The sequence below is a fragment of the Aythya marila genome (genome assembly GCF_965140915.1).
Source record: "Aythya marila genome assembly, chromosome: 10".
NCBI classification, from domain to species: domain Eukaryota; kingdom Metazoa; phylum Chordata; class Aves; order Anseriformes; family Anatidae; genus Aythya; species Aythya marila.
The window spans coordinates 9,178,481-9,205,501 of NC_139051.1; the positions used below are offsets into that span (position 1 = coordinate 9,178,481).

A 27,021-nucleotide genomic window follows, 5' to 3' on the forward strand; every position below is an offset into this window, starting at 1 on the left:
TACATTTTGTTTTCTCAAGAAAATTGTCTCCAAATTTCTGGCTCAGGGTAGCCAGCCTATTTTACAGATTTCTGCTCTGCATCTGTTTAATCCAACAGGCTTGAAAAGCCAACCATTATAAAGATCCAGTCACCTTCAGGTCACATCAACTGCGAGTTTGAAAGGGCTTTATTTTATAAGCATTAAAGAGAGGAAAGCCTAATTAAGCATGAATACAATCCCTGCTTAAGAAGGCCGGATTGCAACTATTTCTAATAAGAAGCTCTTTTAAGTGTTTATTTAGAAAATCTCCCATGTGAAAAGCAGCAACAAAATCGGGAAAGCTGCTCAGCTCGGGCACCTCTTCACTCCAGGGCAGAGTCCGTATTTACAGTTGCACAAGCTGCTGCTGAGCCCATCTGGTGCAGGAGCAGCGCCGGCGGTGTTTACCTGCGTTTGAGCACACGTGAGTGGGCGCACTGCACTGTACGGCTCCAAGCGCACCGCACTGCTCTGTAGTAGTGACTAAGCCATCCAACAAGTGAAAGCTATGAAGTAGGACAACTGCAGGAAAAAAAAAAAAAAAATAGGACAGGCGTTTACACGTAATGAAACGTACTGAACGAGAAAAGCTCTGGAGAGAGATGAAAGAAACGAGGGCATTTCAATACGCCGTACCACCCTGGCCTTCGTCAGAAAGGGGAAAATGTTCAGCATTTCTCAGGAAAGACTCAGTAGTCAATAAAAATACCTTAATTATACTGCAAGATTTTGTAGGAACCAATATTTTGCCTGCGGTCCTTGCAGGAGTTACGGATGCAATATAACTTGGTAAGTTCAGCACTGGAAACCATAAGGGTAGAATATCTAAAATATATAAAGTCCTGTGGAAGAGCCACATAGCCAAAACATCAAACGAGAGCTCTAATAGCTCCCTGTCCAAAGCCACCTCTAAAAGTAATTTCATGATATCTTTTTTCAAAGTGAAGGCAACCTTATAGAGATTGAGCTCCTTATAAAGCAGATGTGCAAAGTCCTTTACAAGCTTTTAAAATATATTCTAAAGTTCTAGAAACATATGGCTCCATTTTTCGTAGCACAGAAAAGCATATAGGAAATAATGTAGGAAAAAATATAAGTGCTTTTTTCAACACGTTTTTTTTAAAGCTAAAAGCTATGAGTGTCAACATTCATCATCGCTTAAGGAAAATTAAAAATTCTGAAAGTATGTTACAAGAGGGATTTATTTCAGCTGTTCATTTCCAAATGCCTTTCAGACAAGGATGTACTGTAGCAAAATTGGCTGTTTCACTACTTCAATTTCAACATGAAATGCATGAAAAAGGAAAATTGCTTTGGAAGAGAATTAAGGAATGTTCAGAAGTACGTGTATTACTCACTAGTGGTTTTACTACTTTGAAGTGCTCTAAGACTTGTATGTACACATTTGCGGTTCATAATACAGCGTATGTCTAGGTTTTAGTGGAAGAACGCAGCATCCTATTTTAAGACTTACACAGAAAGCCACTTTTAAACAGTGAACACACAGAGGAAAGACTGCACTACAAAGCAATTTCAACATTGAACAAGTATTAAAGCTGTAGTGCTGAGGATGCCTCTGTTGTCAGGGCACAACATTCGGCATTTAGATGAGACACTTGAAATGGTTTCATACAGCGGATGTAATTCCACTCCTAAAGACAACAAATGCAGCAGCAACAAAACAACTTCATTTTCTGCAAAATGGCTGGTACACAGACCTACCAAGAGCACTGAACCGTGCCTGTGAGGTGCCCAACACGCTCCTGGAAGTTGTACAGCTATCCTCGTGTCTTATGCAGTGCTAGTGATGTGATTAAAGCACAGAGAAGGAGATGCAATGAAGCTGACGGGGGTCTGCCTATGTAATTTCAAATCTATTTAGTGAGATACCATTGGAATGTGTTTGCAATATAAATTTATTTGGCTTTCAAAATGAAATGTACTCTATAAACACTGCGCTATACAATTATTCGCATGTAAGCGCACATTCCAACAAAAGTCAGAATGCTTGTAACACGTGTAACCAGGAAAACAACTTTTGTAGAAAAGAAAAGGCATCACTTTCATTTTCAGTTATCACCTGAAATAAACATGCAGAAAGAAACACTCTGCTGACAATATCTTTGTTGCAACACAAAGGCACGGAGATTACACACCAGCTCAGATATACTAACTCAAGTAAGAGCTTCTCAGCTCTTCTCACTTGGAAAAAAAAAACATAAAGAGCTTGTGAGCAAACCAGAAATGTTTGCAGCTGCTTTCCTAAAAATCTAGAAACAAAACATACCAGGGGATCTGCATGCTCTTACTAAGCAAAAAGTACAAATCTCTAAAAGAGTATTTTGAATACTGGCTTTGTCCCTTCTTAGGTTTCTGGGGAGTTCAGGTACTATGTAGTAGTTTCAGGTTTGGTTTCCAGTTTTATTTTTTACTTTCACCTTCATTGCCGGGAAACAGAAACTCAATTTCTGCCAAGTACAGCCCCTCAGTTATTCCGTTTACATTCACCCCGTCTGTTGTATTGAATCTCAACAGAAACTGCTTAGAACAATAGGCCAGCAAACTATTCATTTGACACAAGCTTTGGTCTTCTGGGTGGTATTTCACCACGTCTATGGAGCTTTTCCTGAAATTCTTTGCCTTTTCCTCAGCTGGTTATTCAGAAAACTGGCTGCTTTCAACACCTGTAGAGAGTTTACTGTGACAAACGAACTAGTAATAATGTAAAGGTGCATCTAACCTGGGCCTACATCATCGTCATGTGAATGCTTTTATAAGCAGTGATATATAGGAAAAAAATTATAAATGCAAACTTCAAGCAATTCTTTCAGCATTAAGAAGGATTATAAAATTTTAATACATACTGCTGACAAAAGAATATGAAACGTATTCCTGGATGCCCTTGTATTTCAGCTTTAGAACAGGTCTGGCATATGAAGACCTAGTTTTCCAAACATTCATTTGGGATGAAGAACTGTATAGATCTATGCCTTGTTAAGAAATCACTTGGAGGCGGGGTGAGGGACAACCCCAAAAAGCACTGAGATAAAGACAACCTACTTCCTTGCAACTATAACATAATAAAATGTAATATAGTTCTAATGCCCCACAGAAAAACTTCAACATATACCCCCTATTTCTTAGAAAGGATTCATTTATACACCACTTCAAACACAAGGATCTACTTCCATGACTTATTTAAACCAGGCAAGTTCAAATCGTGGACAGCATTGCCCACTAATAAGCAAATTATTCAGATACCAGGGACATAGGATGAAATGTCCAAAATGACAAAATACTCCACTTACATCAAATGAGAAACCAAGTCTCTGTTATGGCTTCCTGTATTTTGTTATCCCACACTGTCTCTATACAAGCCATCTGTGCTACAGACACTTCAAACCATCTTTCAACTATCAACAGGGCTTCTGCAGTAAAACAAACAATTACTAATAGATGTATCGTAGAGACAGATTTTAAATCAAAAGGCGCAGTGCTTCAGCATTCTGTTATTAACAAAAGATCAGAACGAATCAGTAGAGATTTTTTTCTGAACATCCATTAGTAACAGAATACAGGGATGAAAGGCGGGGGGTGGAGGCAACATTTGCTACCAAACTCACCCAGACAAGGCAACACACACAGAGTCTGGATTGAAAATCTACTTCCAAGTACTCATTCTAAAAGAATTTCGTGCCTTTTTTTTTTTTTTTCCCTAACCAGAGTCACGCAAACCAAAAGAACATGAAAAGCTACTGTCATTTGCACTCGTGAAGCAGCGTAATAAGCCACAACACAAACCAAGTTAACGATGAGGCTGTAATACAGGCTGCTAACTGGGGAATATCAGATGTTACGCAGCTTCTCGCACATCTTGGCACATATGCCCCTCAGCCACTGAAACAGGTAAAAAGTCTTAGGCTTGCCAGAGAATAAACCCGATCGGTTTTATTTATAATAGGGGTTACAACAATTGAGAGCCGTGGCCCACTAGATTCACAAGATGTTCTAGAAGATATTTCAAATATGATTTCTGTTCAGAGGAAGACTGGGATATGAGTAAGTGTGAGATCTTCATGTACAAGAGAGCCCCCCCACACTGCAATACTTCCTGAGTGCAGACTGCTTATAGGAAAGCTATTTAATAAAACAATCTTCAGATTAGTTATATACCCCATGGTGAATCTACAATTATTGTCATTCAGGTCAAAAATATTTAAGAGCATTCACCAGCTCCAAGGAACCAGTAAAGGGATCAACAAGGCAGGAATGCTGTGCAAAGGGCAGGAGGAACACCCTCTCTCCACCTAAAACCAGCTTCCTACTGGTGTACCTGCTGCCGTAGTGCCCCTGGCCTCCTTCTTAGCCCGGCATCCCCGCTCTGAGCTAAAGGCAGGGCTCAGAAGTGCCAGCCTGCTCTCTCTCTGATTCTCTATCGCAGTACTGCTTGCTCGCACTGTAACTAAGCCCAGTTTTTAAGGTGGAAAAATAACTGCAAACAGGAGGTTATGAAATTTGGATTATTACTGCAAGCTCAAAGACGGTACAATTCTCATGAAGGTGGCATGCGTGTGTACCGCACATCCCAGAATTAACCTGTGACACAAAGTCACAAGAGGGCTGGTTCTGCTGGCTCCCTGTGACACAGAGCACAAGCTTTGGGGACACCCCTGCAGCTCGGCAGCCCCACTACAGCGGCACCGAGCAAAAGTAACTTCATCTTGGCTACTGAGATGGGGCAGCGAGCACCCATCTCTGCTCCAAACGTGGTGATGGATCCCACGGCAAGCAGAAATTACGGACACTTATTTAATCAGTCCCACGGGGCGAGGCCTCTCTCAGGGCAGATGTGACCCCGAGGCGACACGAAGCCCACCGCCAGTGGACCCATTTCACAGAAGGGACAGGCAGGGCAAGCAGCAGCAGCACCAGCAGCCCCCTACCCCACAGCCCCAGCGGAGGGGCTCCCCGGGGGGCTGCCCCCTCACTCCCCGCTGTCCCAGGGCCCCCTCTCGACCTCCCCACACCCCCCAGACCCGCCGGGCCCCCCCCATCTCCCCGCTCCCTGCCCACCCCAGGCTGCCCCCGACCCCTCCGGGCCTGCTGCCGGGGACCCGCCCGGCCCGGCCCCAGCTCCCCCCGCTCCCTCTCGGCGCTCACCCCCGGTTCTCCCGGTGCCTCTCCGGTTCCCCCCTCGGCTCCCCGCTTCCCTCCCGCCTCCCCCGCGGCCCTGCCGGCCGCCGCTCACCGTGTGGGAGTGCAGGCTCTGGCTCGCCTCGATCTGCGCTGTCAGCGGCACCGTGTCGTCCAGCAGCACCTTGCCGGCCGGCGGCTTCTCCATGAAAGCCATGCCGCGGAGGGCAGCGGGGGACCCGGCGGCGTCTCCACCACCGCCGCCGCCGCCAACCTGCTCCCCTTCCCGGCCAGCTCCCGGCGCTGTCAACACGGCAGCTCCGCGCCGCCCCGCCGGGCCTTAGCGCCGCCGCCCGCCCGCCCTGGGGCCGCCCGGCCGCCAGGGGGAGCCGCCATGGCCGGCCGCGGCACGCAGCCATGGCGCTCCTCCCCCGGCACGCTGAGGGGGCTGCCCGCTGAGGGAGCCCCTCCACAGCTCGGAAGGATTCGGTATCGGCTGCGGGGTTCATTTGCAAAATCACAGAATCACAGAATTTGTGACAAAAATGTGACTGGGAAATGCGGTCAATGTGAATAGCACAGCTCAACTTTCCTTGTAGCAACATCCCAAATGTGTTTCAGTAGCATGTAGGGAACCTGCTGCCCCTTTTGGCTTTTTACGCTGCATGCAGAAATTAACCTCACTTCAAATGTTGTAAGTATTACGGAGAGTATGTAAGAGTACATGAGCTAGGAGTAATGTGTAAGAGTACAGAGCTAGGGTTTGTCGCACGCTTCGAACAGTTGGCACAAACAGCCTCAATCTCCCCTCTGCAGCTCCACGCTGACAGGAAAATGGCTGTGTGTGGTGATGAAGCAGTTAAATCGCAGCCTGGAACAGCGAGCTTGTTTGACTCTTCCCAAACTTCTCCTTCTGCCGTTACCCTGGAGGTCAGATACAGATTTAATTATTGCCTCAATCTCCCGCCTACTGTCTCACCCCCAGATTTGATTCATTCTGGTAATAGGCATTAACTTCACAACTGGGGAAGTAGATGAACAAAAACGAGTGAGAAGTACATGCCTGATTTGAAGCAGTGCTTTGTACAGCAAAAATGTTATCAGGCAGTGACCTGAGGCAGAAGAAAACGCAGCAGGAAGTGAATCAACTCACAGACAAAAGATAAGGAAAGCCCTAAGTACTGGTTCCTTGTTATGAACAGGCCAAGCCCTGTGCTTTGAGAACAGCAACAAAATTTTAGTCAGCCTAAATGTTACAACCACTGTCGCTTGCAGCTGCCCCTCCCTATGATCCAGCCTCATTTAACACCTGAGGTTTGTTGTTGCATTAAGGTTGTATTTGACATCACACCTAGACATTATAGCTGTTTTACCAGTAGCCTTCATCACGCTGTTTGAGGACAAACTTTCTTTTCATAGCAAACAACTTTTGAGGTTATTTGTATCAATGCAGAATGCACTGCTGCAGAGAAAACGAGGGGGTAATGTGCAGCCAGAAAATGAGTCACCAACTGAAAAGAGCCTGTACGTTTACTACCATGGTCATCATCATTCCTCATAAAGTATTTCAAGCGCTGCATCTTTAAGCTTTATCAGAAAGAGTATGTTGTTTATATTACGGCTGGCTACTGCTAATTTGCTGAGCCAAAGGCTTTATTAGTTAATGCATTGCTAAAGAGCACTGCAATGTCAGCTAGAGGTTCAACGCAGATTACATGAAGCAATCTTGCAGTACATGTGTATCAGCACCTCCACCTGTCTGTTTTGCTTGTTAAAAGCACACAGAACTGTCCCTTCTTACCTGTGTTTGTTACCAATATAACTATTTTGTAAAATAGTTTTAATGTGTTTTAACTGGGCTAATATGAAGTGCAGCCTTGATGAAAGGAATAGCCTCAACATAAGCTCCATCACTCTAGACCTTCCACTGTAGCATTGCAATGGCTTGTCTAAAAGTGCCACATCTGTAAGGCAGAAGTGCCTAGTTCCATTGGTTTCCGTGTGATAGTACACAGAAAAATTAAAAGCTGTAAGTCTCTTAATGCAGTTACCACCAGAATTGAGGTTCTGTATAGTCTTTGGAAGATTCTGAAGGTTTTCTGTTGCAAATGTACTGGATTACGAGATGTCATGTAAACAGACAGTCAAAACCAAGCATGTATTTTTGCCTTTACTGTGAAGTAGCATAAGATCAACAGCTCTAACTTTCTGACACCATGACTTTCACCATCCCTTCCATAACAGTCTTTTCACTTTCTTTGACTTTACACGATACTGAAATGTGTGCAACAGAGCTCTTCAGTCGTTTAACTTCCGCTGCAGCTGTGACTTCTTCTCCAATATACAAAGGAGCTGGAAATCGGATCTCCTGAGAAAGAAATACACAACCTTGACCGGGCATTTTAGTACCCAGAACTGCAGAAATAAGTCCATTGATCAAAACTCCATGTACAATAGTTCTCCCAAACCTAGATTTCTTTGCAAAATCTTCATCTAAATGCAGAGGGTTTGTGTCACCTGTTAAATCAGAAAAAGTAACAACATCGTTCTGTGTAAAAGCTTTAGTAAGTTCAGCTTTGTCTCCAACTTTTACATGTAAACTCTGAAGTAAGGAACATCCAAGCAGAGAGCTTGTAACTGCCAGCTTTGTCAAGGCTCTTTGTCGGAGATCCCCTCTAGAAATTCCACGCCTGCAGAGCAGCAGCATCTTCTTATGATCAAACCAACAACTGCATTCAGTCCAAGACTAGTTCTCTACTGTTCCCAGATAATGCAAGAAGAAATGGAGATGTCTAGTTTGGGGGGGGGAAAAAAAAAAAAAGCATTAAAAAAAAATCAAATGCACTCATAATTGAAAACACTGAACATTTCCCTTTTAAATAAAAGATTTTAAAGTTAGAGCTATGACTAAACAGAATTTTGGTTAGTCATGGCTTCAGAGACTAAGAATTCTTGGAACTTGTTTTATTAAGCAGTATCCTCAGGAAAAAAAAAAAAAAAAGCTCTGGAGGTGCACATTTATGCACACATTTAAAAATGAAGTGAGTCAACATTAACTATTGAAAAGGGTAGAAATGGGGTAAGGAAGTAAAGGATTGGGCCAAGATGTGGGCGAAGAACAACATTTTCCAGAAATTATTTTTTCGCAGATATATTAATATCAACCTTTCTCATTGGAATGAAGCCATGAAGTGATGAGACAGCTGCTACTGTCAGATTTTACAAAATTCAGTGTAGGAAAACAATTGCTTAAACACAGGCCTATAGACCTGCACTGAAAAGCATTTCACTCCCAAATCAAGATGTTCTTGCAAGTAGGCCACCTGTCCGCGTGCTCAACTAGCCAGGCGATCACACAGCAAGAGCTGACATTTGGGGAAGCCATCCAGCCTACCTGCAGCACTCGAAAGGCACACCTTCTGTTCTGGTAGAAGCCCAGCAACGTTAGAGCACTCCACAGCTTGACAAAGCCACTAAATGAAAGTAATACAAACGATTTATTAATAAAATTTGTTTTTCTGTTTTCCTGCAGCATAAACATCTTAAAGAGTATGTTACATAAAGAGTAATGAAACCTTAAAAGAGTTTAACAGCAGGTAATTCCATCAATGAGTGCTAGTAGCAACACTGTGCCATAAAGGGTTATTGTAATGACTGCAATATAGCAGATGCTTACTGTTACCTTGTCAAACTCACTTTACTGGCCCTGTTTTTAAGTTCCTTCTGGGCCTTTAAGCACCTTCTTCCCCTAAATCACTCACAGCTGTCTTCATTTAAATCTGGCAACCATTCACATCTTTACCATAGAAAGATACTTAATGCCACTTATTTCAGTAGTGCTTAGTTCCTACCAGACCATTCTGTTTTAAAGCAGGAATCATACGTGGATACATCTGGCTTTAAAGTCTTAGTGAATTTTAACTTATTTTCTGCATGCTCCGTGCAGGTAGCTGCAAGTTAGCCTTAACTCTTCAGAGACCACTCGCAGACCGAGAGCTCTGCTTTTTTAGTGAAAAATATTTTCATGACTGTATCTAAAGTGTGTACACACTGCACCTTACCTGCTAACAACTCTTAATATTGCAGAGAGAGTTTTCTCCTCATATGTTAAGACATCAACAGGCAAAGCTGCTCCAACCTACATAAAGATAAGTTGTTAGGTATCATTGTATGCTCTTACAGCAGTTTATAACCAAGAGATTTCACTGTCAGCACATGCCTTTGGGAAAGTTATGCTCAAATCCCACAAGAATTTCAGCTACACCACCCCTCGCTCCCTGCAGCACAGCTCTGACAGAAGCCAGTTGGGTTCCACAACACAGCTGCGGGCCCCAAACACAGCCTGCCTCATCTGAAGCCACCCAGCAACCACAAAAAGAGGGCGGGTGTAGTACTTAGGACTCCCCCACCCACACTGTTCCCTTCCCCTACTTCTCCTCACGAAGCCCCCCAAGCACAACCCTCCCCGTGCCGACTTCCAGGGCCGGGCAGGCCGGAGCTGTAGGACAAAGGCACAACCCTAGAAGCACGGGGAGCAGGGGTAGGACCTTCTCCCAGCACCAGCCACCCCGTCCCGTCCCCTCGCACCTCTCCGTGCAGCTCCTTCAGCGCCGCCACCACCAGCTGCTTCAGCTGCGCGGCGTTGGGCCGTGCCCCGCCGTCGGGCAGCTCCCTGCGGGGAAGCAGAGCAGAGGGCCGGTTAGAGGGGAGCGCAGGGGGGACGGGGAGGGATGGGAGGCGGGGAAGGGGCCACGCACAGGCGGACACGCAGGTAGTGGTGCCCCGCCGCGCTCCTCAGCACCCGCCGCTCGAAGGTGGCCGGCGGCGGCTCCGCTCTCGCCATGCGCCCCGTCATGGCGGCGCCCGCCCGCCCCTACGGCGGCCCCGCGGAGCCAAGGCCGTCGCCATGGCGACGAGGCGGGCTGAGGCAACGGGGAGGCACAGAATCATGGTTTTGAAGTGTTTTCTAACTTTTATCTGATTCAACCGTCCCCCTGCCACCAGTGTCACCCACTAAAGCACGGCCTCCGGGCCGAAACGAGCGGTCCCGGAGCTAGGGGAGCAGGCGGTGGTAAAACGCCTGAGACCTGCATAGATGCTTGTGGTCGATCTGAAAAACTCAGAGAAAATCAGCAGAAAGGGTAGAAGTTCCTTTACTTTGCAAAAAAATTGCCCAAGGCGAAGTAACGTCCTGAGCCTAAGAGTTTCACAGATTCTTCCTTCTTTTAAATAACATTCATCCAAGAATTAACACTCAGCTGGCAGGGTAACACTGCAGTAACCTACACTTCAGATAGGGTCTGCCACACAAGAAAGTATTTGTCATCAAGCTAACCAGTCTGTGTAAAGGTACCTACTGCTGATAGGGCACAAATCGGGAGACAACACCTTTAGGTCAACTACAGCCTTGGGTGATTTGAAGGAGGTATTCATAAGAGAAGGCAACACATCTCACAATAGGCTGCCAAAACAACCTATTCTGTCTTCCAGACAGATCTTTTGAATGCTTAATCAGTATCTTACCTGCTATAGCCTATAACCTATAATAGCAGGCCTGTCCTAGTCAATATGGGATCATTCCTCCTCAATAAAATCTTCTGTAGGACTGAAGATTCCCTGCACTCTTGCCCTCAGTCCTCCTTTCCTGAGGAAAGAATCCCAGTTCTTTGTCCTTCTGTAAAACATGACATTTTCTAGATCCTTGTTCATCATTCTGTTGCCTTCTAGCCCCTTCACATGTCAATATCTTCCTTTAGGGCCCAAACCTGAAGTTCCGTATTGCGGCAGAGGCTTTCTCATGATGAGCACCACAATCCACCTGGACTACACTCCCAGACTCATTTAAAAACTCTACAAGAAATACTAAATGCTTAGAAATAAAGCTTAAGCAAAAGCAAATGTTGAATGTTATGAATGTTAACAGATAATTTCACACAAACCAATTTTTTTTTCAAATTATTAGTTTGGTTTAAAAAGCAGCTTGCCACATAAAATTCAGTAGCTGTAAGTGCAGGCCAGCAAGAGATCTCTAGTGTTCCTCCTAGGAACAGAGAACCAGTTAGCACAGCACTCAAATAATATTTCTACAATAATGTGGCAAACAGGTCAGAGCAGCCAGTTTTATTTGGAGCAATAATCTTGACAGTATTTTGTATTATTTTTTAAGATATTAGTAAAATTTTGTCATCGAAGAGCAAAAAGTGGTGGTCAGATAACATACAAATCTGTTTTGGTTATTGCAATAGTGTGAGTGCTGTTCTCCATCAGGCTCTGATAACACAAGCACCAGAAACTCAGGCGCTCCAGGAAAATCCAGTTAGCTGCTGTAAAGCCTGCTCCTGCTGTAAGCGCTGTGGGGGGTTGTGTCAGCTGCAGTAAACAATAAAGAGCACACACAGGATTGTACCAGGAAGGCTGGACACAACATGTCAGTTTTTTATTAACCAAAAGTGAAGCTGAATCCAAGTGGTTTAACTTGTTAAAACCATATGCTTATACGTCAGATATTTTTTTTTCATGTTAACACTGTACTGCAAGAACCAAACTTTGCAGCTATTCATCCTTTGAGAATCAAATACTAAGTGTAAAATGAATTAAAATGAGGGTCCCTCAATGAATCAATTAAAAATATTTAACTCAAAAGAACAGACCAATTTTAAGAACTGTCTTATGAAATTCTCCCACGTGAAAGACTTTTAAAGCACTTGGAGCCTTGAGGTAGCAACTTTATGCAGAATTTAATTCCCCTTCTGCCCCACAGAGCAGAGGAAAATTAGTAATGCATTATTAGCTCCAGCCAGCTAAGCGGAGTTGAGTGTTCTCCCATGAGGTTAGTGACTTTCTTCCACCTTGAAATAGCAGTGTAGTGCTGCAGACAATCAGGAGAAAATCCACAAGGAAGGCCTCTTGAAATAAAATATATGGTTAGAAAGAAGTGAAAATAATCAGCAATAACTGTAACAACAAAAATTATCTGGAGTGAAAAAAAAACAGTGTTTGTATTTTGGCAAGACTAGTTTACAAATACAAGTCATGAACAAGCGTCCATTTTCAGCCAACAGAAAAGAAAGAATGGAAGTGACATTCAAAGGTTGTTTTTTTTTTTCCCTCTGTGCAAAATTGCACAGTTTTGTTTTCTTGACTAAAAGAGAGCATTTTTGCCCCACTTTTTTTTTTTACATTGTGAAACCTGTGCTGTGACATTAAGTAGAAATACCATATGCCAGGATATTCGACCACTGAAAGCTCCTCTCACTGACCTCACAACAATCACAAGCAGGAAATCAGAAATGAGACTTTTTCCTCCAAGTCTCAAAGACACTATCCTCTTCACCCACTTTGCTGCTGAGTTCTTTTATTAAAAACTAGATCTTTCTCCACTGTCAGAGAATCCACAGAAGATTTACTGAACACTGAGCAGTAACAACAAAAAAACCTGTGCTCATTCTCCCCAGCATTTGTGAGAACAGTCATAGAGAAAACGAATAAGCTTAGACAACAATGCAGGCAGAACTTCATGACGAGGCACCTCACTCCACTCCTTGGTCTTCGTATCACCCCTTGCATGTTTTCGGATTTAGCTCATTGCTGGTGCTGTTTGGCTATCCAGATACCTGGCTATGTTGAGCATCTTACTAGAAGCTTCTATCACTCACTACCTTCATGTTCCAAATTTGTCCAGAACATGTTGGTTAAACCAGACCAAACTAGTCATGCACATTGCAAACTAGAACAGTTTACATGGACCAGCCTTCTTAAAGGTCATTCTGCTTCAGCTGAAGGTCAGGTTGCCTCTCTACGCCACTGAACAATGTCACAGATCCTGGATGCAGGATGTTATTGCCCAGTATGCCTTTGCTTCAAGGAATTTAGAGAAAGATAAAACTTCAAAAGTTTGTTCAAATCCTCCCTTCCAGGCAGAATTACCTTACAAATCTAACATTGGTCTTGCTTGGGTGTTGTTGTTTTTTTTTTTTGGTTAAACTTCAAAACAATTGCCAATGTTTGCATGTGCTGAGGTATTCAGTCCTGTCCTGCAGAGAACCAAAGAAGCGGAATCCATCTGTAAGGCAGCCCAACCTGCCAGGCTCCTCCAGATAAAGGAGAGGATATGACAGTCACAAGCTGGCTTTAGAGAGACTTCTGTCTTTGAAGCCAAAGTATCAGTGTAAGGGCCTGATGAGTGTTTTTTTCTTTTTTTTTTTTCCCCTCTCTTTTTTATTTGTCTTAAAAAAAATAAAAATCTATAATTAAAAGAATTATATTGTCTTTGGTGTAAAACCTCAGAAGCACAAACAAAGTACCTGCTGCTTCTTTGGCTGTAACTTATAACAAAAAAAGAAAAAAAAAGAAAAAAAAAAAAAAAAAAAGAAAGAAAAGAAATCCAGCCCAGGAAAGCAAGGGCAATTCACTGTTCTAAAATACATGCAGTTAGAACAGCCACTACACATTACAACCAGAACTTTAATATGGAAACACCTTGTTCAGTGGTGCCCATTACAAATCATTTGCATCATATAAAAATATGACTCCAATTACAGTTACGGGACAATAGCCAAACTTATCAAGTTTCCATCTTACGCATATTGCAGGAACTGGGACGTCCTCATCAATTTAGGGAAAAAAGATTTATCACCCAGAAATCAACTTGCAGCTAAGTATCTTGTGCCTTAGAGAAATGTCCACTGTCATAACTAGAAACAGGAATTCAACATTAGCATCCTTCTGCTCTTGCTCAGATGGCCATGAATAAAAAGAGAAGGTTCTGTTAGATTAACATCCACAATTAAAATACCATAATCCCCATAAAAACACCACTAAGTTTTTTGTGAGCTGCAGAAGAATGCAAATTCAAAGGGTCACTAGATTTATTACCCACGAATTCAATGTTTTACTATATATATTCCATTTCACACCGTAAAAATGTTCTTCTTATGGTCTGATTCTTATTTAGATAGTACTTTGATAAAATCTCAGCTGTATACCAATTAAGTTCATTAAAGCTGTAGAAATAGAATCTACCTAGAAAATGCTGCAAATTTAACAGGTATTTTAGATAAACATCATTAGCTTAGCTATCACCTAATCCAAAAGATCCCTCAGGTACACCAACTGCCTAGTTAGCAAAGACATTTGCTTTGCAAAGTCCAATGTTACCAACTTTTCAAAAGTTTTTAAAATCAACATGGCATTTGGAAGCCAAGTGGACTCGAAGTGTCCAATAAAGTTAGAATACCGTGATTTATTATTTTTTTTTTCCGGGGAGGAGCTCCTATAAATAAGTACAGAAGTAGCTTTCCTTTAAATTACATAACATTCACCTCCTTAAAAAGTTTTAAAACTGACCCAGACAACAGCACCCTGGCAAATCTAGCAGTATAAAGGATCTCCGTAAGCCGAAGGTGGCCATCTATTGTGATCTCACCACAATAAAATCCACCTGATGTCAGAAACAAGGAGCAAATTTGGGGAGATGACAACTATGACACCTTCCAGCCATTTGATCTGAACTCACTGCACACTTTTTGGGAAGCGTGGAGCAAAACAATTTTCTTTGCTGCTCAGAACACACTTGAAATTTAGTAATACTTCATTTTCTGCATTTTGCTGCTAAGCAGACTCTCACCTGTGTCCCCAGCTCAGTTTACTTGGTTTAAAGAGCTATAGTACCTGCATCTTCCAGCAGGTAGAAGAAAACTTCAGTGCCACCTTATTAACCAGCTCCACTGATATTTTAACTTCAAACCCAGATGCTACAATTAAAAGCAAATTTGACATTGTGTAAGGAAAACAATATAAGAAGACAATAAGCCTACACAAGGCTTATATTCCACAGGTTGCCTCTGCAGAATAGGCAACCTCCCACCACAAAATCTGATCTGAAAATTTATCACAACGGGAATACCAGGAGGAAGGAGGCTTCTGTATCTTGTATACTTTGGATTTCATATCAGGCACTTGAACTGTTGAACAGATGCCATTCTGAACCAAGTAAGTGAACTCAGGGTTAGAATCATCTTTAATCTAGGTCTAATAATGAAGTATCAGCAGCAAAGTGGAGGCAGGGAGCGAGCAATCCATCTGTGCTGAGACTTGCTTATGGTTTTTAAAATGCCCAAGAAGACAGCAGCAGTAACTGTTCCGTAGTGTCCGTTTTCCTTGTGAGTTGTGTTGCTGATAGGAGGCTTTTCTGTGTCTTGAACTAAGAAGGCATTGAGGTACCCTGTGCCTAATTCCCTGGATCCAACAGGTCCATGCTAGAGCCAAACATTGCCACCAGCTGCTCCTCATAATGCGTTATATTCCTCTTCATAATATTCATGCAGGGTCCAAGCAACCTCTCAAATGCTTGCACATCCATGACTGCAAAGAACAGAAGTGAAAAGAAGATTGTTTATCAAAAAAGACACCACATACCAATCTAGTTTTTGATCTCAGAACACAGACCTTCTGTCTAATCCATTTGGTTCTGCGGCTCCAACAACAGCCACATAAACAAATCCTATCTCTGACTTCTCTCTGTCCTGTTGCTTGGAGAAACAAGATTAATGAAATACACACCTGACCTATACACACCATGTAGGCACTAACAGATCACCTGGAAGCTGTGACAATCTCTATATAAGAAGCTGATGCTGAAGTCTGGAGTCTTGGTGCAAGTTCCCCCTTTCAAAGGGCACAGACCATACAAGCAGGGAAAACAGAGCCTGCTGGGCAGTTATCCCCACCCACCTGAAACTAAAGGTCTGAGCAGAAGATAGTGGCACTTCTCAAACCTCATCATGGAAACCCACTCCAGGCCAATGCTCTTAGCTTCTAGCATCTGACCACAAGGTACCAAATACTGGCCAGGTTGTGAATACCTGCTCTGTCAGGGGTAGTCCACAAAACAAAGACCAAAAGAGAGTAATTAGAATCATAGAACATCTGCTTACCTAAACATTTGACCTCCCCAACAGCATAGGCAGACGCTGCCCTGGGTTTGTTGGTAACAAGTGCAAGCTCTCCAAAATACTGTCCTCTGTGACACCGAGCAATCTCCACTTCTTGGTTAGCTTCCTTACTCGTCATAGTCTGTAAAACAGTGCATTTTAATTATTCACATGCAGTTCTGTCTTTCTACAAGGCTCAAGTTAATCCTGGATATCCTGGGGATGTGCAACTGCTCACTGGTTTAGAGCTTTTAAACCAGCAGTCCCCAAATCATTCCCTGTACTGGTAGAATACCCTGACAGAACGTTCAACTACAAGTTTGATTGTATGCCGGCCCACAAGTTTTGAGATTGGCAGATACTCACAGTTACAGCTTTGGGAACTGCTATTACATTCACGTAACACAGGTACAAAGTTTTATCATGGACGAGACTTTGCTCCCTAAGGACTGCTCCAAGCTGTACAGAGATTCATTCAAATGCCAATGGCTATGTCATCACCGGAGATAAAATGCCCCAGCTTAGTTAGCTGTAGTTTGCTATAACCAAGCATTTCCACGCTTAAGGCCAGCGAGAGTACATTAGGTCAGTTTGCAGAGGAGCAGATACAAGCGAAAGACCTTCCAACTTTAGCAAACTGACTTCTGGCCACTTCAAAAGAGAGATAAGGATTTACAACCTACATCACATAAGTGACAATGATAAATATCATTAAAAAATCAATCTTAAAGTAAGTTAGGTTTTTGCACACTGCTCACATTAATTGATCAAACCAGGGATTAATCTAAAGCTTGATCACCCAATTTGAACTTACCTTGCTTTTAATCATGATTTTTACTTCACCAGATTCTACAATGTAAAAGGAATCTGCTTTATCACCCTGTGAAAAAAAGGTAAAACATTTTTTGTTTGTTTGTTTACTGTAAAAGTATATATAAAGTGATATTAAAGCACTCATTCTGAAGTACGCTTTGTGCAGAGATCTGCTGGAATTGAGTAACACTCAAATTCTTAAAGCATTAAAAGATGATTGGTTATGCAAATATATCAGAGGAAATCACAGGGGAAGAAACTATTAGTACACATCCTTCAGTGACAGAGGAGGTAGAAAGGAAAGAAGCAAACAGGGTTGACAATACACAGCAAAATCACTTAAGTGCACACAAGTCTTCTGCTACTGATGAAAATAACCAGAAGTTAGTGAAACTAACTTGGGCCTAGAATTTTCAGAAGCAAATTTTATAAAACATCAAGTCAGTGACCACATTTCTAGATGTCAGTAGGAAGAAGGATCCATTAAACTGAGTATGAGCTCAACCAATTCTAGCTAAAATAGTGTGATCAGCAGAATCCAGAATAGCTGTACTTGAGGAGCATTAACATAGAAAGGAAGAGGAGGACAGTTTACAGGAAACCACATCCACAATGCAAGCCATCTACATCAGGAATGACGCAACAGCCATAGAAAGGTTGTGAGAAAAATAAGGAATGAAGCACTTAACGGCATCCTGCCATTACATGAAAATAAGTCACACCAGGAAAGTGGGAGAACCTCCAAATTGGTAGCCATTTTATATCAAATTCTATAAGGATATGCTAAGGTGTTGCTGAATAACTGAGCATTAAGTAAAAAACTTCTGTTTTAGTCAAACTCAGCTGTTTCTATGAAAAAGTCCTATGACTATACCTAGACTTCAGTAAGGCCTCTGACACCATCTCCAAAAAGATCCTCACAGAGAAGCTACTGAAATGTGTGCTGGATGAGAGAAAAGGGGTTCATGGTATTGGTACAACTGCTGTAACGGAAGAGCTAGCAGTCTTTCCTAGGCATAACATTTCATCATCTTTAGCAGTGTATCACCATCACCCCGAACAATCCAGACTATTAATCCTACTTGTATTTATTTATTTATTTATTTTACAGCTAATTACATCCTTGTCCTTAATTCATTTATTACAAAGATTAAAACCAACTGCACAACTGGAGGCTGATTTATAAGCTTTGATTTTTCTGAGAGTCCAGTTTTCTCAGGTTCTTAAGCAACAAGATTTTCAGCTTACAAAATTGAGCAGCTTTTTGGAAAGAAGTAATTTGGTTGTACTCGCTTATCAGCAAACTAATGTTTTCTACATTCGGTGTTATCTGACATTTAAGGTAATTAAGATCAACTATTCAAGACATTATCAAAGAGTCACACTCCATTTATAAAACAAGACAATTTACGGTCAAAAGCCTACTATTTCTGGTAGGCCAAGGACTTTCTTGCATTAACTCCTATTTGAACTAGAGCACTTTCTTAAAATAAGTAAATATACAAAGCAATTTCCAGCGAAACTTGATGCAAAATTCTGGTGTTTCATTGGTAAAAATATTCCAAAAAGTTATTTCTGTCACATAGCTTCAGCTTGAATTTGTCTAGCTTCACGTTCCACCAATCTGGCCTTGATCTATTATAGCAAACAAAACATATCAACAACCAGAGACTGTTAGTTGAAGTCAGACTACAACATTGATATACTCTTTTTAAGAGCATTAGGAAAAGAGTGGTTTAACTAACTTTGACAGTTTCATAGTACAGTTAACTCCGTTGAGTCCAACTAGTAAAATATTCCCAGTGAGTTCATTTAGTTTTATTCAAATCATGCTCCTGTTAATTTGTTTGATTTTGCAGTTTAGTCAGACCTAGAAATTGGAGATGTTTTTACTATGTGCTTGTGCCTCCTTGTTTAATCTGGTCACAGATGCCTATAAAAGGTATAGCTGGGAATGGAAAATAGCTTTCATGGAAAATTACATAGACAGGCTTACTTTCAGCTTAACGCACACTCCTCTGGAAACCTTGCAAAGACCATTTATGAAAAACAAGTGGACACAAGGAGAAAAAACAAAAGTTAAAGTAATAGAATAAATACGTAGTGAAAGACTCAGTGGTCCTTCCCCAGATATTCAAAAACTGGTTAAACAAAGAGGAGGTTAAGGTTTAAGGCAAAATCTGGTATGGCCCACCTGAAGTTTGTTTAAAGAAAAAATAAGTGATGCCAAGTTGATTCAATTAACATGATTGTATAAGTAAGTTCCACATAGTAAAAGAAGAAGAGATGAGAGAATGATAAATGGGAATTTAGACTCCAAGTACCTGAGCAATGATACGTTCCCCATCTTGATACACTTTCTCTCCTATAACATCCACAATTTTCATTCGCTCTGATGCCTAGAACAAAGAGGAGAATTAAGCAAAATTATCTGTCTGCTACAGTACACCTCTAGTAAACTTTGTAACTCAGAATTGAAGAAGCATTCACTAGACACACACGCACAGAGAATCTGGGTACTGAAAAATGCAGCCCCACAATGACTTTGTTAAATTGGCCAACAGTTTTCAAGACTACCATAATCACTCCTAGATTAGTGAGAGGAAGTAGTGATCTGAAGACGACACTGGGTCTAAATTGTGAGCAGGCATTGCAACAGGATGCCCAGCAGCAAGGTCAGGAGGCACTAATCTGACATGCAGTGAAACATGCCTAAGCCTTCACAAACAGGAAGGGAGAAAGGACAGTTAAATTTATCTCCAGTGTTTCCTGCTTCTCATCCAGCATACCACAAAACATCGTTATTTGTACATTTTCAGTGTGAAAATGTATTCAGAAAGGAAGAAAATCTTAAACAGTTAAAAATGAATACCTTAACAGATGATTCAGTTTTAATCCATTCATTTCACAAATGCACTTCAATCTAACCCATGTTTGAGAAACTGTTAATTCTGATCCACACATGATTCAACTGCAGTGTGTCATGCAAAAAGCCATCCAGTGCTAATGAGTTACTTTTCTATATCCTTAAATATTCATGAGTCATTTTGCTCAAAAGTCACATTGATTGAACTAGTTTAAGCCAGCCATTGAAGAAGATGTTATGCAATTCACCCCTTCCATAGCTATCGGCATATGTCCAAACTAATATATATTAGAGGTTGCTGTTCACACCTATCATTTTGTAATTTTCTCTTAAGAAGATTAAAAGATGTTCTGAAATACAAAATATCAATGCTAACAAAGAAATCTAAGTTGTGGTATAAGGCAAAGGCAGAAGCATACCAATGTTCAAAGCAGTTTGGTATGGCTACAAAACCCTTCTGAAAACACAGTATGAACACAGCTTAAAAGTGACTACACATCATTCCTAAAATCATGTATCATACACATCAACGTAACACGTGTCAGCTCTGCCTGGTCATTTTGTTCCCAGGCAGCAGTGCTTTCTTTAGCCTGTTCTTAGTTTAACTCCTGAATATGGGTTAAGGTTTAAGGCAAGATCTGGTGTGGCCCACAGCTATGAAATTAAAACCATTCACAGTCAACAAAGGCCAGATTTTTCAGTGATTGTACCATTACTTCAGTATCACACCCTCAAACAGAACAGAAGTTGTGAGTCCCAGTTTACACTTTAATGCATGTTCTCTGTTCTATATTTTGTTTTTAAATCTTTATACAGATTAAGATAAAAATTGTCTATTGTGAACAAAGGATATGAAAAAAAATATTGCACAACTTCAACAACATAAATTCAGTTGTACAGAAAATGGGACATTAAAGCAGCTCTTAAAAATCTGTAAGCAAAACTGACACAGATTTCTGATATAGCAGAAACACTGACTGCAACGATAATGCTAGTGCAAGAATCTGATATCTCTGAGAGTCTTTACCTCCAGGGATTTAAGAAGGGGCACTGATTCAATAAATAACTCGTACGTCTTCCTCTTCTTTGCATTGTTTTTCAATATAATTCTTTTGAACGTCACTCGATCCTGCAAGAAACAGCACAAATTATTCCTCTCAACTAAAATGCTTATTGATTAAAGAATTAACAAACATTAACTAAACAGTGTAAGAAACATTGGATATGAGAGTCAGGCTATTAAATTGGCACCATGGCACCATATCCTTCGCAATGGTGATCCTAACAGCTCTTGTGGAAGTATTTACTATAATAACAAACTGAAAGACAGGGAGCTCTCAGACAAACTTGGTTCTTCTCAGATAAGACTTAAGAATTCCCCTTTTAGTCTATCTTGTACTGTTTTTCAGAGTTGCGTTTGTTTTCTTTTTTGATTGATTTTTATTATATCTTTCGTGCTTCCACAAAGAATAAAGAAATTATTCTCTTCTTGCTGAAGCCATTGGAAATTGGAATTTGCAACACTTATTTGGTAAAGCAACTACAAGATTAAGTCTGAACTGGATTCTTCTGTCCTCAATTCAGATTTAGATCAGCACAAATAGTATCAAACAGCAACAGGCTTGATTTCCTCCTCCACCTTTAAGGATCCAAGAGGCAGCTTTTTGCAGAACTAGCTACTTCTGAACTTCTATCTGTCCACATGTACCATAAGCACCTTCTTGATGCAAAAACGCTTTGGTTTGCTTCTGAAGCCTAAATACTGGGCAAGATTTCCAGCCTGCTGCTCCACCACCTGCCCTGCTGACTCTCTTTTTTCAGGCAGCAGTTAGTGCTGTACCAGCTCCATGGCCAGTGGGCGGCAGTACGTGCCTGAGTGAAGGCAAGCTCACCCAGCTAACTACATCTGTCTCAGTACCTGCAGTGGCAGACATGTTTGCGAGTTTATTGTCAGAGATATTAATGAATTGCATGCAGAAAAGGCTGGGCTAAAATACCTGAGAACACTGCTGAGAAGGGGCACAAGAGAGCTGCAAATATACAGCACATCCAGGCTAAGGGGAAAGGCACTTGCCCACCAGTATTTTTGTTAGTGTTTGCATAACAGTAATGCTCACGGCCCATAAACGATGTGAGCATGAATGTAAAAATCAAAAATAAAGTCAGAAGAAAGGAGCACAAATTGGGTCAGGAAAAAGGTCCCCCCAAATATACATATATATACATTTTAAATATACCACAGAATTAGCAGCAACATCCAAAGTCCCTGAGAGACACTCCTCTGCATCTTCGTTTTCTAAAAACATCAACTGATACTTCAGAAGAGAGATTTTGAGGTGAAGTGGTGTTTCCAGGTACGAGAACAGTTTTATGGGATGCAGGCTACGTATACTTTGAGAGGAAATAATGACTGATGCTGGTAGCACTACCAGAATATGTAAATTGAAGGAGGTGACAGATGAACAGAATAGCGTTACTGTTATCCAAAGGACAACACAAGATGATAAAGCCTGAGGGACTGGTGTTTGTTTGTTTTTTTTGGGGGGTCTTTCATTTTAAAGAAATTCTTCAGTGGTAGAAGTCTCTTCAAACGTACACCTTTGGAGAAGCAGAGAGGTGCAGAAATTGTCAGGGGAATTGCAAAAACATAAAAAATTCAGAATTCATTTGTTTCATCAGTGAGGTAGGAGAAGCAGCAGTATTTGGACAAAAAAGGCAGAGCAGTGATGGAAGCATACACAGTTGTGAGGCTTTCCCCAGACACATTCAATAGCAAGTGGTGAGGACATTTCTCTGCTCCATAAAAAACCCCCATTTCATTACTGCTTTGTGCTTGAGCCTTCCATTAGCCTAAGCCTGCAATGCAGCAGGAGTAACCCGCACCTCCTAAATGGCAGACAACCTATAAGCTTTAAGAATTACTTTTACAGACTAGTAAAGATATGTTTCAACTACATCAGGCACAAAATAATACAATAAAACATGTCAACAACAGAATAACAGGAATAAATAACCTAAGTTTTAGACAGAAAAAATGCAACCTTAGTTAATAAAATATCCACAGGACAGACATCTAGCAAAAGGTCCGCCTTCAACTACATCTTGCTAATTAAGTGAATGTAATCACAGAATGAAAACAAAATTAACCTGATTTGTGCAGCTCTTTTCAAAGGCAAACTGGAACAAAGAATCATCTTCCCAGTTTCTTCCTTTTATGAATGGGCTCTGTACGTAGCTATTTTGTTCAAGAAATTAGATACTGACATTACTCCCTGGCTGATTTACCAAAATCTTTTCTTTCAGCTCACAAAGAAAAGGAAAATCAGTTCTCTCGGCAAGTGCAGAGATTGCATAAACACGCCATGTGTAGCAGCTTATCAGTCGTATAATCAAGGTCACAACACATGGTGAACCCCCAGCGATTGTTGCTGCGGAGCCCAGTGCACACAAAATATACAACACTTTTGGCTTCAAAGGCTTCCCTGATAGCACAATTTGCTTATTATGTGAGCCCTTACAGACGAGTAAGAGAGCACTGTGAAAATAACCCTATCCAAATAGCGTAGAGAAAAGAACTAAAATAGGAAACTAATGTCTACAGCTTCACATTAAACACTGCTGGGCTAGAGACAAAGCAACATTACCATTTAGCTTGGTATCGCAAAAGGTCACATTGACCCGAGAACCTCTTCCAGGGTAACACAAAGGGACCAGAAACATCATGACAGTTTATTCTGAGGGAAAACAAAGCTTTGGGCAGTTTTCCTACTCTTCAAATTACTGACATGCTCAAGAAGATATTCAGCACTGTCCATATCCCTTAAAGCAGACAAAATGGCATAAAGGTGAGTTGAAAATAAAGAATGTTATTTAGATACTGTTTTTCTCTTCTGCAAAATATGTGCATTAATGTCTCCACTGTTCTCTGCAGGATGAAGGGACATTTGTTTTTTCCCTAACAAAAGCTCTGATTACATCAAATGCAAAATGATAAAAAGGACAGATAAAACTAGCAACACAGTTTTTACAGATGACTTGTTCCAGAAGGGTGGCCAAAACCATTTGCACAATGGATCTTTTATGCAACAAGGTGAGATAACAAATCGTGATAAAATAGCTATTAGCACAAGGAATCATACTGAGAGAAGCACCTGCTGCTAGACATGGTGAGTTAGTATTTCAAACAGTACGCATATGAGAGCAACTTCCTTTCCTTACCAGTCCCCAAAGGGCTCCTTCTGTCGTGGCAACAATGGTGGCAGCTCTAGGAGTGTTGTACAGCAACGCCAGTTCCCCAAAACTGCCGTGATTATCATAGCGGCCCACACAGCGTGCCTGGTTGTCTTTTGCTACAACAATATCATACAACCCCCTGGAAAACAATGGAATAGGTGCTTTTCATTAGACAACATTCCAGTACGGACAACAAAAACATTTTTTTGCTGTTATACAAATAGTCCTCTTATTGCTAGGTGTGACGGAACATGCTTTATTGAGTTTTCCAATTGCCTGACATTAAACTGCTTCTAGCTACAGTATTTTCACAATATCTTTCCATTAATAAAGCATTTTAGTCCCGGTAGATCTGGCCAGAACCTAATTGCTTTCCTCTGCATAGTATTTTGACAATGCTGTTTTAAGTGATCCAGCCAGGGGAAAGAAAGGTAGGTAGATGGGTATGGATGCTCTTTAACTGCATCTGTCTTCTGACAGCATGTGTATTACCCAGTGAGGCCCCCTTGGGGTGTCTTGAATCCATCTGTAACCTTTATTTGGCTGTTTTTTCAACAATATCTCTAAAGGTTGTTGCTCCTGATGCCTCTCAGAGAGGGAAGAGGTCTTTTTGATCTAGAAGAGCCATCTGTGAGCACCTTGAGTGAAACGGAACAACTTCTTCCCATCCCTCAGCCTGAAAGTCACTTACTAGTGCCATTTGTTTCCAAATAACTATAGCCATTTAACCTTCAGCCTAGCATTCAGATGTCTGCAAGCCCAAGGACTCTATGGGTGAGGTGTCACTGGGTGACCTTGGCTCAGCCTTATAGAGAGAACTTGCTGAGCTATGAGAGTCTGTGAGCTAAAGCCCTGCAAGGTAAGAAGAATAAAGACACAGACCAAAGTGTCATTGTTGAGATGGTAATCACACATAGCTCAAGGACTCAAAAGAAAAATGCTCACATGAAAAAATATAAAATTCCTAAGGAAAAAAAAAAAAAGCAGAAAAGGGCAACTCAGTAAGATGGTGGACACACCATGAGGATGTCCACCTCTGTCACATTTGATTGCCCTTGGCAAATGATCCAAAAGTCAACGGGAACCTAAAGGGGAACATGGAAAGACAAAAGGAAGAGGCAACAATTGCAAAAAGCATGTTTCCTCCTGAAACTACCTTGGAGTAAGTATTCCCTGCTATTTCTAAGAAGCTGAAAAGAAACATGCTTCACTTTTCAAAGGCACAGCTGCTTACCACTCAATAACATAGAAGTTGTCTCCATCATCCCCTTGATCAATCACATGTTCCTGAGGTTTCACCTTCCTCTCAAACATGGCATCAAGGACCTGAGACAGCTGCTCCTATAAAACAAACAAAGAGGGGAGAAAAAACACTCAGAAAACACGACTTGGCATTATTTGCTGGACAAAGGCAAATTCATTTGACCTGATCTGGATAATGAACTGCAACATGCACTGCATTATTTTTACTTGTATGCAAATACAAGTAATTTTGATATTGAATTTTGCTTTCAACTAGAAAGTACTTCACTTTGTTTCTTGCTTATTAATATAAGTTCAATATTGCAGACAAACAGATGCTTCCCTTACAGAAGGGCTATTATCTCAAATCTATGTTCAAATTGCTTTGGCACTGAAATGGTATGCATAAGTTAAGCACATATGTATAAGCACGCTCTCGCTTGGTATAATCTGACACATCTTCACTGCAATGGATACATATGGATTTATATCAGCAGTACACATATTTCATTGTATGTATGTCTCAAAACCACACCACAATTTATTAATATCTTATTTGCACTGTCATCAGCCAAGAGCCCCAACCATGACAAGAGCTGTACTCAACAAGCCTCTGGACAAACAAAGTTATTTCCCCAGATACTCTGTGTCTTAGAGAACCTGCAGCTTCTGCACCAGATGAGATCAGGTAGCCACCGAAGGAGAACACATACAGAAAGTGGGATAAGCTTTGGCAGCATAGCAGACGCAAATGGGGTTTCTCTGATGAGCCATGACTAAACTTTCTTTTGTACACAGCACAGCCAAGGAAGTTGTAAAAGTCAAAGCCCACGCAGACAGCACAACCATACACGATACTGCTATTAGCACTCTTGCAAATACAGGTCATCCAAAGACTTTTCAAAACTATCTATCTGTTCTGGTGAGAGAAGCCACTCATATAAAGGCTTCACCCATTTTCTGCAGGAGAGGTCAAACCACCCAGCCAGGGAAAATAAATGTTATCTCCTCCCCCTTAAACACTGCACTCATCCTACACCATTTTCACTTAACGACTAAAATTTTGAATTGAGATGTACAAGTTATTAAAATAAATGCCTAACACTTGCAGTATGCTAGAAGCTCAATGTATTTGACAACATTACTTGTTACATTATCTTTCATTACAGCATTCCTCATGGTAAGTGCTAGGAAATTAAGACACAGCAGATAGGCAATTTGCTAAAGCCCACTGGAAGACAGTGAGATCCCACAGTGGTATTCCCACTGCAGACACGTGCTGATTTATTCAATACCTACACAGCACATCAGTTGCAGAGCTTCGGTTAGGAGCCATCTCACCCTACAGCCAGACATGAGATAAAACTCTCTAACACTAGAAACTCAGATCCACTTTGCTTTCTTCTCCAGCTTCCTTCCCAGTCCTTTCCATGCCGGCACAGACTAACAAGGATTTTTTTTTTTAAGTACACACCATAAAAGCACAAGGATCCAAGCACCCTGCCATTTCCCACACATGAAACACTACAGCTCACAGAAAGTATGTGCATTTCTCCTCCATTTTTTGTTTCACAAGAGCTCCAGAATAAAACTCCAGGTTAAAAAAAAAAAAGTCTCTGATTTTCACACTTCTGTCATCATCATTTATAAAGATCTTGCAAGGTATCTCAGACGTTCAGTTCTAGACTTGGCTCAGCTACAAGATTATTTGGCTCTAGACTTAGCTCTAGGCAGCTGGGCTCTAAAGCATTTGGTGACTTGGCTCCAGGGATCAGGGTGCTA

General features: G+C 41.4%; 3 protein-coding genes across 8 annotated transcripts in view; all 3 read right to left on the reverse strand.

Annotated features, from left to right (window-relative positions):
* Positions 1–5,483, reverse strand: part of PXK (PX domain containing serine/threonine kinase like) — a 34,833-nt gene extending 29,350 nt beyond the window's left edge. For all 5 annotated transcript variants that reach the window (XM_082768606.1, XM_082768605.1, XM_082768609.1 and 2 more), the window contains exon 1: positions 5,270–5,483. In XM_082768606.1, coding sequence (XP_082624732.1) covers positions 5,270–5,371 — 102 coding nt within the window. In that variant the 5' untranslated portion in view covers positions 5,372–5,483. The remainder of the gene's footprint in view (positions 1–5,269) is intronic.
* A 1,630-nt stretch (positions 5,484–7,113) lies between these two features.
* Positions 7,114–10,206, reverse strand: LOC309881802 (ribonuclease P protein subunit p14-like). 2 transcript variants are annotated; one of them, XM_082768178.1, is made up of 5 exons: positions 9,912–10,206; positions 9,742–9,826; positions 9,216–9,292; positions 8,549–8,627; positions 7,757–7,946 (listed from the first exon to the last, which is right to left on the reverse strand). In XM_082768178.1, the coding sequence occupies exons 1-5, from the start codon at positions 10,007–10,009 to the stop codon at positions 7,890–7,892; spliced, it is 396 nt and encodes a 131-aa protein (XP_082624304.1). In that variant the 5' UTR covers positions 10,010–10,206; the 3' UTR covers positions 7,757–7,889. The 2 variants fall into 2 exon arrangements, with proteins under 2 accessions (XP_082624303.1, XP_082624304.1); XM_082768177.1 differs by lacking the exons at positions 9,216–9,292; positions 9,742–9,826; positions 9,912–10,206 and having other exon boundaries at positions 7,114–7,946.
* A 1,357-nt stretch (positions 10,207–11,563) lies between these two features.
* The window catches only part of PRKAR2A (protein kinase cAMP-dependent type II regulatory subunit alpha), a 56,585-nt gene continuing 41,127 nt past the window's right edge, over positions 11,564–27,021 (reverse strand). Inside the window, exons 5-11 of the mRNA XM_082768176.1 lie at positions 25,232–25,338; positions 23,983–24,136; positions 20,792–20,893; positions 19,223–19,297; positions 16,900–16,965; positions 16,089–16,227; positions 11,564–15,516 (exon numbers count right to left, since the gene is read on the reverse strand). Coding sequence (XP_082624302.1) covers positions 15,383–15,516; positions 16,089–16,227; positions 16,900–16,965; positions 19,223–19,297; positions 20,792–20,893; positions 23,983–24,136; positions 25,232–25,338 — 777 coding nt within the window. The 3' untranslated portion in view covers positions 11,564–15,382. The remainder of the gene's footprint in view (positions 15,517–16,088; positions 16,228–16,899; positions 16,966–19,222; positions 19,298–20,791; positions 20,894–23,982; positions 24,137–25,231; positions 25,339–27,021) is intronic.

What these genes read in the sequence shown, in the direction of transcription:
- LOC309881802 (XM_082768177.1), bottom strand. Translation starts at nt 7,861, where the DNA reads ATGCTGCTGCTCTGCAGGCGTGGAATTTCTAGAGGGGATCTCCGACAA.